The 10,008-nt window shown below is 39.9% G+C and overlaps 1 protein-coding gene across 4 annotated transcripts; it reads right to left on the reverse strand.

Annotated features, from left to right (window-relative positions):
• Nucleotides 1-9,752, reverse strand: RNFT1 (ring finger protein, transmembrane 1). Of its 4 annotated transcripts, none has more exons than XR_013958093.1 (10): nucleotides 9,673-9,752; nucleotides 7,358-7,776; nucleotides 6,948-7,024; nucleotides 6,238-6,338; nucleotides 5,447-5,600; nucleotides 3,622-3,780; nucleotides 2,717-2,782; nucleotides 1,877-1,978; nucleotides 993-1,079; nucleotides 1-94 (listed from the first exon to the last, which is right to left on the reverse strand). XR_013958093.1 is itself a non-coding variant. In XM_080630299.1 (9 exons), exons 1-9 carry the CDS (start codon nucleotides 9,675-9,677, stop codon nucleotides 1,071-1,073), a joined length of 1,092 nt encoding a protein of 363 aa, XP_080486425.1. In that variant the 5' UTR covers nucleotides 9,678-9,752; the 3' UTR covers nucleotides 776-1,070. The 4 variants fall into 4 exon arrangements, 2 of the variants coding, with proteins under 2 accessions (XP_080486425.1, XP_080486424.1); XR_013958094.1 differs by having other exon boundaries at nucleotides 993-1,683; XM_080630299.1 differs by lacking the exon at nucleotides 1-94 and having other exon boundaries at nucleotides 776-1,079.
• Nucleotides 9,753-10,008: the final 256 nt, after the last annotated feature.

Raw genomic sequence — 10,008 nt, forward strand, 5'->3', positions numbered from 1 at the left:
GCCTGTTTTCTTTAAGCTGGAGTCTTTTTTGCCCAGTCACTCCAGTGCCATAGTGAAGCAATCATAGGGCATATTTACACTGAACTGCAGTAAACTTCAAACAAATATTCAATTAGAAAATACACAGCACGCTATAGCAAAACCCAGGTTGAACATAAAATGATACCTCTGAGCTTGAATCTTCCATCTAAATTCTAATTTATGCTAAATTCTACTGGTTTACCTGTACCTTTAAAGTGCCATCATGCCCTGACAGCCCTATAAATCTGGCTGTGTCAGCTGCAACTTCATAGTACTCAGATACTCTGCCTGGTTAGTTGAGTTACTACATCATCCATCAAGTCAGTCTCTGACTTTTTAATTGTAGGGTTGGGGTTTTTTTCCCCAAATTTACAAGTTCCATAAAGCTATTAAGACATGCTCAAGTACATGGCAACTCAGTTTAACTTTGCTGTAACAATAATTTGAGCGGGTTTTTTCAGTTTTATCTGAATAGCAAGGTGAAAAAGACAAGTAGGAAAAAAATAAAAGGGAGATTTTATCTAACTTAGCTCTACAATTAGCATAAAGACTAGTCATGAATAAGTTGTAGTATTTGGATGGTTTCTGTTTTTCAGAGACATTAGTTTAACAGGAAAAGCATAGCTAGCAGTGAGCTGTTCTGTGCTTAGGTGTAAGGTCATACTTAAAACAGTAATGAATCTTATTTCTTTATTCAACATGCACCAAACAAATAGATTTAAATGCATTTATTCTCTCTGATTTTTATGCATACTACAAATTGCAAATATAGTATAAAATATTCTCCCCTGTAAGAAAATCTGGTTCCTGTTATGACAAAAATATAGTATTAAAGATTTGTTTTAAAAATATCAACTTTGTAAAATGTTAAGTAAAAAACTACTAATAGTGGTTGGTTTCTCTACTGAGCCAAAGATCCATTAGAAGCCTACAAGAACCTAAAGGGGAAAAGTCTTATTCTTATGGCTTACCTCCAGGTACAGTGAGAAATAGTTGCTGTTACAGGTGCATGAATAAGAAGCTCATTTCTCTCATCAGTCCGGCAAGCATTAAAGGATCTTTAATGCAAAAAGTGACAAGTAGCTCTAATTCTCACTGTAGTCCAGAGTACAAAATTTACTCATTAGCTTAATAAAATCGGTAGGTCGACCTTTTGATTTGAATCATGTTAGAAAGATATATACAATTCAGTACAATCTGGAGCTCTACTGAAAACTTTTAGATAAAATGTTGCATTAAGAAGCTGCTACAAGAAATAATGCAGCATTTTTTCAAGGACTTGTTTCCTACAAGCATCACAAGAGAAGCAACGCTGACTTCTCTGCATCCAGTCTGTAAACTTACTTTTCTTATGCTTAAGGTCAAGTTAACATTTTCTGTATGGTTTTAAGTACCGGAACGTTTCATAGAAGCATGTTATCTAGAATTTGAGAACTCGTTCCTTCTGCCACCTACATTTTATCTGCAGTAAACTGAAAAACCTTGGCTTGAACAAACAAACAGTAAACCAAGTTGTTTCAACATGCTTTAGAAAATCTGTAGATGCATAGATGTAGCTCCATCCTTCCACTTGTTAACATGGTCTGCAATAACAGTTCTGCAGAGTGGACACGTTTTTTCTCTATTAAACCATAAAGAGATGCATTCTTCACAAAATGTGTGCTGTAATGAAAAGAATGAGAACTTAGAGCTTCTAAGCTCTTCCATTTATAAGATGGTATATTATTTGCATAGCCTAATTTCTAAAAATAATCAGAAGACACACACTCACTAATCTAACTTCATGTTGGTGGGTTTACCAGCTGGTTAAAGTATTTTTAAGTTTGCAACAAGTAATTCTCATAGTGTGTATTACCTGGCAGATAAGCAGAATAGGCTTCTGAAATTCAGCTTGGCAGATTGGACAAATGTCATCCGATTCGGAACACTGTCTCTTGCTAGCTGTCACCCCATAGTGCTGTAAAACAAGGGATTTTAGTTTCTGGGGAGAGAAAAAAGCCACAACAAAACACAGAAATACCAGGACAGAAAGGAACTGGGAATAAGGGCTGCTGTGTCAAGAAAACATCAACAAGATGTTGCCGTGGTTTTTAATAGTTGTCTTGGGGCCTAAAGCTTATCTGCTTCTGCATACCATGCTGTCTAGTTAGTATCTTCCCCTGATCACAGTTACTGGATAAACAGCATATTTATTTTAACGGTGTCCTCTAAGCAAAACGCTGTGGTAAGTTCCAATTTGACCAAGATAGCACTTAGAAAATGAGGAACAGCAGGCTCTAAACAGTACGTCTACTACAGAGAAAGATTATCTAGAAACTTAGAATTCCAACAAATTACTTGCATGTCAGTTATTTTGGTAAGCTTCAATTATGACTGTATTTTGGCATAAAGCTGTCTGCATCCAACCAAAGTTTATTCCAGTTAAAAAGCAAGAAGAGGGACAAAAAGGGTATGTTATTTCACATACATTTATCTGAAGGCATATGCAGGATAGATCTGGGGGATAAGGGGTGTTGTTCAAATGATAATGTAAGCACGCAGTCAAGGAATTCAGACTGTAAAATGGGAGAATGAGTATGCAGGGTGGGTTTACTTTTAAAATGCAGTTGTCTATTGCTAGAACAACAGAAAGTAATACAGGAATGAGGTTATTCATTGGGTTTATTGTTTTGTCGTAAGAGAATTCGGTACTCACTGGTCGTGTGAAAAATATCCGTAAGACCTGCCTGAAGTTTCTCAATTGTCCAAAAAAGCTCAAAAGCTGAAATGAGAAAGAAAACTTGAGTTACATGTAGTATTTTTCTCTGTGAACTAAAAAGCTTTGAAGCTTTTGTGCAGATTCTAACATCAGAAGTCTTGCTGCTAGTTTGATGTTGGCAGGATCATAAGCAAAGCTATAGCTCAGACTGACCTTATTTAATTGCTTAATATGTAACCAAACTGAGAATTTACCCTGCAGGTTTTTTCCTCAGTAGGTGTCTGCTCTTCAAAAGAAAAATAGTGTTGATGTTCTAAAAGAAAGCACCAAGTGCAAGTATACCAGCATTATTGTTATATACACCATAGTCTTCAGACTTGTAATAATTAAGATACCTTAGCATTATGAAGCATTTTTCATGTTCAAAGCCAAACCTGTGCCAAGTCTGGTTACACTTGGGGCAGATCAGCTCTCTAGTGAAGTAGACAGCCAGTATGACCATTTATGTTTAACTTCTTTAGCATCACGAGAGGTCTGTCCAGCAGAGAGAAAAATCTAGTTTCATGGAAAATTTTCATTCTTTTAGCCATGATTTTTCCCTTTTTTTTGCAGGCTCTTTTCCTCAATATCTGGTAACAGCATCTGATGTGAGGGGACCTATAGGAATGGTGTTCTTTGCTATGCAACCCAAATCCATTCAACAGGTGCAGGAAAAAGATGATTTGGTCTCCTGAGCCAGTTTTCCTATCAGTTTTGGAAGGCTGTATCACTTAAACTGAAGCATCAACTTGCAAATCAATTCAAACACAAGGGAACTTCCAGAAATGTGGTAGCTCATGCATCTCTAACCCTCTGTGATAATTACTGCAAAACACTTTAAGAGGAATATAAAACTTACGTACTTTTAGGATGAGGTAGAGAAGGCCCAGCAATATCTCAAGGGTCCATCCTAGTACACCGTCCAGCTCCCCATAGCCAATAAGATAACGGAACCAAACTGGTATGGGGACAAACATACGGTAATACTGGCAGAGTTCTTCTAACAGCATGTACCAGTAGCCCTAAGCAAGACATGCAAAAGAATCACTTAAGATTTAAAACACAAGGGATTTTTAAAACAGAGAAGTGACGCATTGTTATACCTTGAAGTAACTTCCTGTTGTATTATCTTGAAACAACTAAATATGGAGCACGAAAAAGAATTAAGACCAGATGATAAGTCTCACCACAATTGTACAAATACAATAATACAACTGTTGTACTGCAGAAAATCAAATTAATAGGCTAAAATAGGATGGCTTGTCAGATGCCTTCCTACTTTGCAATACTATCAGTCTTACTTACATAAGCACTAAAAAAATAAATAAAAGTTATATGAAAAAGGAAAATAAGACAAATTCAGTCCCGTAGATCAGCTTTTCATTAGCAGTCATGTCCTGCACTCAGGATTAAAGCATGTGAGTAAGGCCCATTCTTTTATTAACAAATATAAACTACAAACTGTTTTCCTGTAAGAAGCCTTATCTTGAGATGATTAACTCCTATATAGGATGGGATGATAAGAAAATTGGGGAGCCAGAAACAAAGTATAGGGTAGCTGGATGGAATAGGTAAAGAGAGCTCAGTGACAGCCTAAAAATTACTGAATAACCACTCCAAAGCACAGGTGTCCTGCATAGGGCTCTGTGTGTGTGCATGTATAATCACAGGTATTTATCTTAGCTCTTACCTTATTTCCTTACATTTGTCTTTAAAACTGTATTTATAACAGGCAAGAAGTGCTCTTTCTACAGTGTACACTGGATAATGCCACAATTTGCCACTATTGATCAGATTCCTTCTTTAATCTAGACAATGACAGTTTAGGTCACAGTTGGTGTAATGGAATTTTCAATAACTGCTTTTTAGATGTTACATCAGTAGCTGTAGGAAAAACCCCTAGATACGTTGATTATAAGTCAGTATTGAGAGAAAGCAGTTGTACCTGAGAAAAACTTATTCTGGTATGTTTTGCAAGAGAAAAACCTACCAAAGCATCCTGTTTAAATGCTGCCACATACGAACTGTGCTTGTTAGTCTCTATTTTAATTTTTTTTTTAACCAGTACTAGCATTTGATATTTTGACATAAAATTTAATTGCTTTTGCCTCTCTCAGGAAGCAGATAAAAATAAACACAACACCAACCAGTGTAGGCTCCTGTGAAAATGATTAAACGTCACTAGTTCGAGGAATTGAGCTACGAATCAAATTAACTGATCTGACACAACTATTGCTTTATTTATTAACAGAAGAAAATTCAGCATTATTTCTGAAGAGAGAGAAAACCAGCTGTTTGCATGCACAGATCTTAACGTCTTCCCACGTCAGTTACTGTCACGCACATAAAAAATTTACTGTGCTTCAGCTGCTGCAACTGCCTCTCCACACACTCTTATACTGCAGCAAATAAAAGGTTTCCACATTGCCCCCCACTTAGAGACAGAAATAAACCCATTTATCCGATGACATAATGCAAGCAGTTGTTTCAGATCAGACTGTAAACCTTCCTTAGCACCAAGCAGGGAAGAACATGAAATCCACAGGGTTTTCTTGCCCACAGTGTAGTGGTGGATTATATACAGACCTTTAATTAAAAAGACTTTTATCTAGGTAGCTTTTAATAATTAGCTAATTTTACCTTAAAAGAATCTTCATAAGGAAGCAAAAATACAGCTTGTTTCCTTACCTTAGATTTAAAGGACATCATAAAAGAAGGCACCAAGAGAATAATGCACTTGAAGCCCATGAAGAGGAATTTCAGAATAAAGTCTGTGACTCCCACAGTCCAGAGTACCTCCCAGAAGTTCATAAAATCCACAGTAGGGTTTAAGAAGATTAAGCTACAAGGGAAGTATCAGAAGTTACTGGAACACCCTATTTAGAGGAAAGCAAAACCAGAGATTATCCCAGCAGGTTTAATTATAAAAGAAAACCTGGTTTACACAGAGGGAAAATACTTGCTAACAAAATGAACTCTTTATTGTAAATTACCATTCATGATATCTGATAACCTTTCAATTTTTGAACCTTCCTTCCCGTACCTTCATCACTATCCCCATCCTCTAGAGACAGGCTTGCTTTCTCACTGTAGCAATACAGTGGCTGATTTACAGCCGAGACTGTAGTCACAGAATAGTAAGGGGAAAAAAATAAATAGGAGGCATAAGCTCCACAGATCCCTAGAATGCCATATTCAGTACTGCAAAGGCAAGCTCGCAGAGTCAAAGCCGGGAATAAACCCAGGTATATTCCTCATGGTACAGCTGTGCCATAATTTGCTTATGGGGTCTAGCAAATTCCAGTATATTGTTCTGAAGGACAGCACCTGTTCAGCTTGGCAGAAGAGGAGGAATGGAGATTAATTGTGGCATTGGTTTCTCCTTCATTTTAAAGAAAAACAGCAGCAGCCCAGATAAAATGTTCCCAGTTAATATTTAATTTTGAGTAATTTATGATGTGAGACATTCCTTTACTTACCTGTAATACAGTGACTGAGAATGAAACGTGTAATACAAGAGGAGGGATGATCCAGTTAAGTATACTAGTAACCAAGCACATTGCAACTTGGAGCACCGTTCCTGTAAGGTAATTGTAAAGACACATTACAGTCCTTATCTCGGTATCAGTGTCTTAAATGTATCTCCAAAGCACTGAGTCTGTTGTACCTGAACAGTTACTACTAGAGGATTTTCTCTCTAGTGGGTTTAGGCTAAATAAAACAGAACTCAGTGGAAAGGTAAAGCAGTTATTTCAGTTTTCAATGCAATGATTTCTACGTGTATCAAGTTTTTTCTAAAAACATGACCAAAATCCACCCCACTAAAGAAACAGCAGATTTTTCTTTGGGAGTGAACAGAGACAGCTGAAACCTTTAACTTCCAACTGCTGTTCAATTCCACAAATATATTTACGAAGTTCTTCCATGAATTCCAAAAAACTTTTAACAGTTGAAGTGATTTCAATATTCAGAGAAAGGAAAAACCCCTCGTCTTGAATTTTGCAAGCCTTACTTATCTGAGCAGCTCTACACTATACAGAAGCATTGAGACTTAACTTCCATCTTGAAACCTTGACACCTAATATTCTTAGGTAAATTAAGCAGTATCTCCACTCATATTTCTTTCAAAATTTGATGGATAAAGGTCTTGGTTAACTTACAGAATTTTGTTGTATAGGGTGATACTTACTCTTAGAAAAACCTGATTTACTATGCTTTTGTTTGCATACACATAAGTTGTTAGCAGCCCAATTCCAAGAGAAATGCCTATTAGGAAAAAAGGGTCAGTTATACACAAAAAAAAAAGAAGAAAAAAATAAGAAAAAAACAGAACTGGGTTATAAAACCAGCCACTTCTAATACATCTTTGTAATTACAATTAATAGCTCAGACTGTCAAGCCAGAATAATTATGCACATTGTACATGTTCCAGCAAAGGAAACAGAGGCCACTGAAATGTAGTTAGTAAATCTCTCTTTCTGATAAAGCAAATAAAAATAAAGCTAAAAATAAATTGAATTATATTTCAGGCATGGTTATTACTGTATCTCTTGAGGGGGGAGGGTCTGTTCCCTCAGACCTTATTTTGTTATACTCTACCAATTATATGCTGCATGACCAATTTGACACACAGAATCAAGATATACGGCAGACTTTTGTGCAGCCACTGGAGCAGGTATCTGAGCTCCGAGAGGGAGCTGCTGCTGTGTTCCTCTGAGTCTGGAGTAGAATCATCAAGGCTCCCTGCTTCGCCCTGGGCATGTCTATGGGAGCGACTATGGGAACCTGGCCTTGAATGCTGGGAATTCGCATTTTCTCTGGCTTCTCCCACAGCAGAGTTCAGCTGTATGCGAATGTCTCCGCTATGATGGCACGAGCTCTCTCCTGACAACCTCACTGCGTGGGTGCTCTGAGGAGATGAAGAGGCATCGCCGCTCCCTTGGATGTTGTGGAGATGACTGCAGTTTGGTTGCATGGTGGGATTTTTTTTCTGGTACAGATTCTTGCTATTTTGTCTCCTAAAGTGGGATATTAAAAGTCACAGCTGAAGGAAGAGAGAACTAGTTCAGGGGGAAAAAAAAAAACCCAACAAAACAAAGCAGAGAACACCCCAACAAAACAGAAACCCCAACACAAATACAATAGTGATTGTCTGCATGAAGTAAAGATTCATTTTGTCCTGAAAGCTGGTGTGCTGGCTTTGCATCCTGTCTGCACAGGGCACCTTTCTGTGTGCCATAGAAAATTATTTCCTTTTTCTCACGTGCAGACTTTCTAGCCTGGCTGCCTTAGTAGAATTTAAAGCTGCTTCAATGCAAATCAGAAGAGCAAAAGCTGCTGAAGAGGAGACCAGCACTAGCTTGTACAAAAGAGATCTTAGAAGTGCTGCATGATTTCACAAAAATAGTAACAGTAATAGGCCAGAGAAGGAGCAAACAATGATGGGAAGGAAGCAAAGAGTACATTTACATGCGCCCATAAAATAGTAAGCATTTGTTCAGACAAGTCTAGGCAAAAGCCAGTGCACGCTCAAAATTGAGGGCCATTATGAGATTAATGAGATTATCCTGTCTGGGTAAGTGAGCAGAACCAGGTTAGTCCATTTTGTAAGAAGCATTTAAAAGAGCCTGGACCATATGGTCTAGGTGAAAAGACTTGCAGCCCACAAGCCATAAGCTAACAGCGAGACCACCCAAATGAGGTCTTACTTATCTTTCCCTGGACAGCTTTTCACTTGTGTGTCAGTCTTAACATTGGTCAAATAGTGCTAGATCTACACCTCTGGACTGGTTTGACATCAGAGTAATGATTTTGCAGAATGCTTTGAAGTGAGATTTAGCACAATACTTGTAACTACTGAATAATATTATTAGGAAACATTAGGAATTTTGTTCCAATCCTTTTTCTGTGATTCAAACTCTTTCAGATTCCTCTCTGAAATTACTTTTTTTCCAAAGCTCAGTGTACATACACAGCTAGTTCCACTGGGGATACAGAAAGGTTAAAGCAAAATTGGTTTTGTGCTGCAAAAAGTTCTTAATATAGTAAACCCAGAATTCTTAAGCCTTTAAAGGCGGATTTTATTCGAAGAGTAAATTGCATTAATTTAAATAATATATGAATACGAAAACTTTACTACCATTGAGAAGTGCGGCTGCTACTACTTTATTTCTGTTGGCCAAAGATTACATCATACGTAAGTCCAGCCAAAACTCATGTCCTGTCATTTTATGCACATGAATAAAGCCAGTAAGCTGGAGACTGTATTGACTTGTGTGAGCAGTATTACTAAGAGTGTCTGCAGGATCAGAACACGAATGCTCTCTTTAAAAGGAGGGGAATTACATGTCTCATTAGCAGCCTTCAGTTAGTGTTTTAGGGTCTGCTTCTGCAAAACCTTGACAGTTCGCTGTTCAGTGAGCGACCCCATTGTTCGAGTGGCTCAGCTTCCCTTGGCACCCTGCCTAACAAACTTTCAAGTAACTAAGTTAATAAACGGGATTTCAAAGCGAAAGAAACCCGCGCACAGCTTCCAGGATTCCTCCCCCTCCCCTAATTAGAAGAAATTAGGCCCTTGATAAAAAGGCTCTTTTCCTCCAGCGTTCCCCGCTTTTTCCTGGGCCGCCGTCTCCCATCGCACCCGGACGGGCTCTCTCCCGCTGGGCCGCGGCGGCCTCGCCCGCTCCCCTCACGGCTCCGTGCCGCGGCCGGATCCCGCCGCCACCCTCCTGTGATGCCGTGTGCCGCTGACGGAGCGCCGGGGGTCTCCTCCGGCCTCCACGGAAGCCCCGGCGTAGGGAAGGGATGACCCTGGTGGCGCATCCCCGCTTCCTCGCCCCGTCCCAGGTTCTGAGGGGGAGCGGCCGCCGGCAGCCCTCTTCCCGCCTTCCCCTGCATAGGCCCGGTAGCGGTACCTCATCAGGCGGCCGGCGCCTTCTGCCCGGTGCCTCTGCCAAGGCCGCGGCCATCCGCCTCCTCCATCGCTGCTGGTGAGGCCGAGTGGGTGGGACAGGGAGCGACGGGGGGAGGAAGAGGAGGAGCCGTGCGGGCAGGAGGAGGAAGGCCTCGAGCTGGGTGTTGCTGTGGCAACGGGCGGCCGCGGATCCTCGAGGCCTTCGCCCCGTGAGGGGACAGGGGACGGGGCACGGGGGGGCTGTGATGGGAGCTCGCCTCAGGAACAGGGACAGGCCGCATTCCGGGCCCACCGAATGGCAGTAGGGGGCAGTGGTTAATTGAGGTTTGAAGCCTCA

The sequence above is a fragment of the Psittacula echo genome (assembly GCF_963264785.1).
Source record: "Psittacula echo genome assembly, chromosome: 15".
Classification (NCBI taxonomy): Eukaryota; Metazoa; Chordata; class Aves; order Psittaciformes; family Psittacidae; genus Psittacula; species Psittacula echo.

Excerpts from the sequence above, each read along its gene's own strand:
- RNFT1 (XM_080630298.1), bottom strand. Across the intron at positions 7,025-7,357 it reads GGTCATGCAGCATATAATTG|GCATTTCTCTTGGAATTGGG; the intron begins GTAGAGTATAAC and ends TTTTCCTAATAG. Across the intron at positions 3,781-5,446 it reads TGATGTCCTTTAAATCTAAG|GGCTACTGGTACATGCTGTT; the intron begins GTAAGGAAACAA and ends TGTCTTGCTTAG.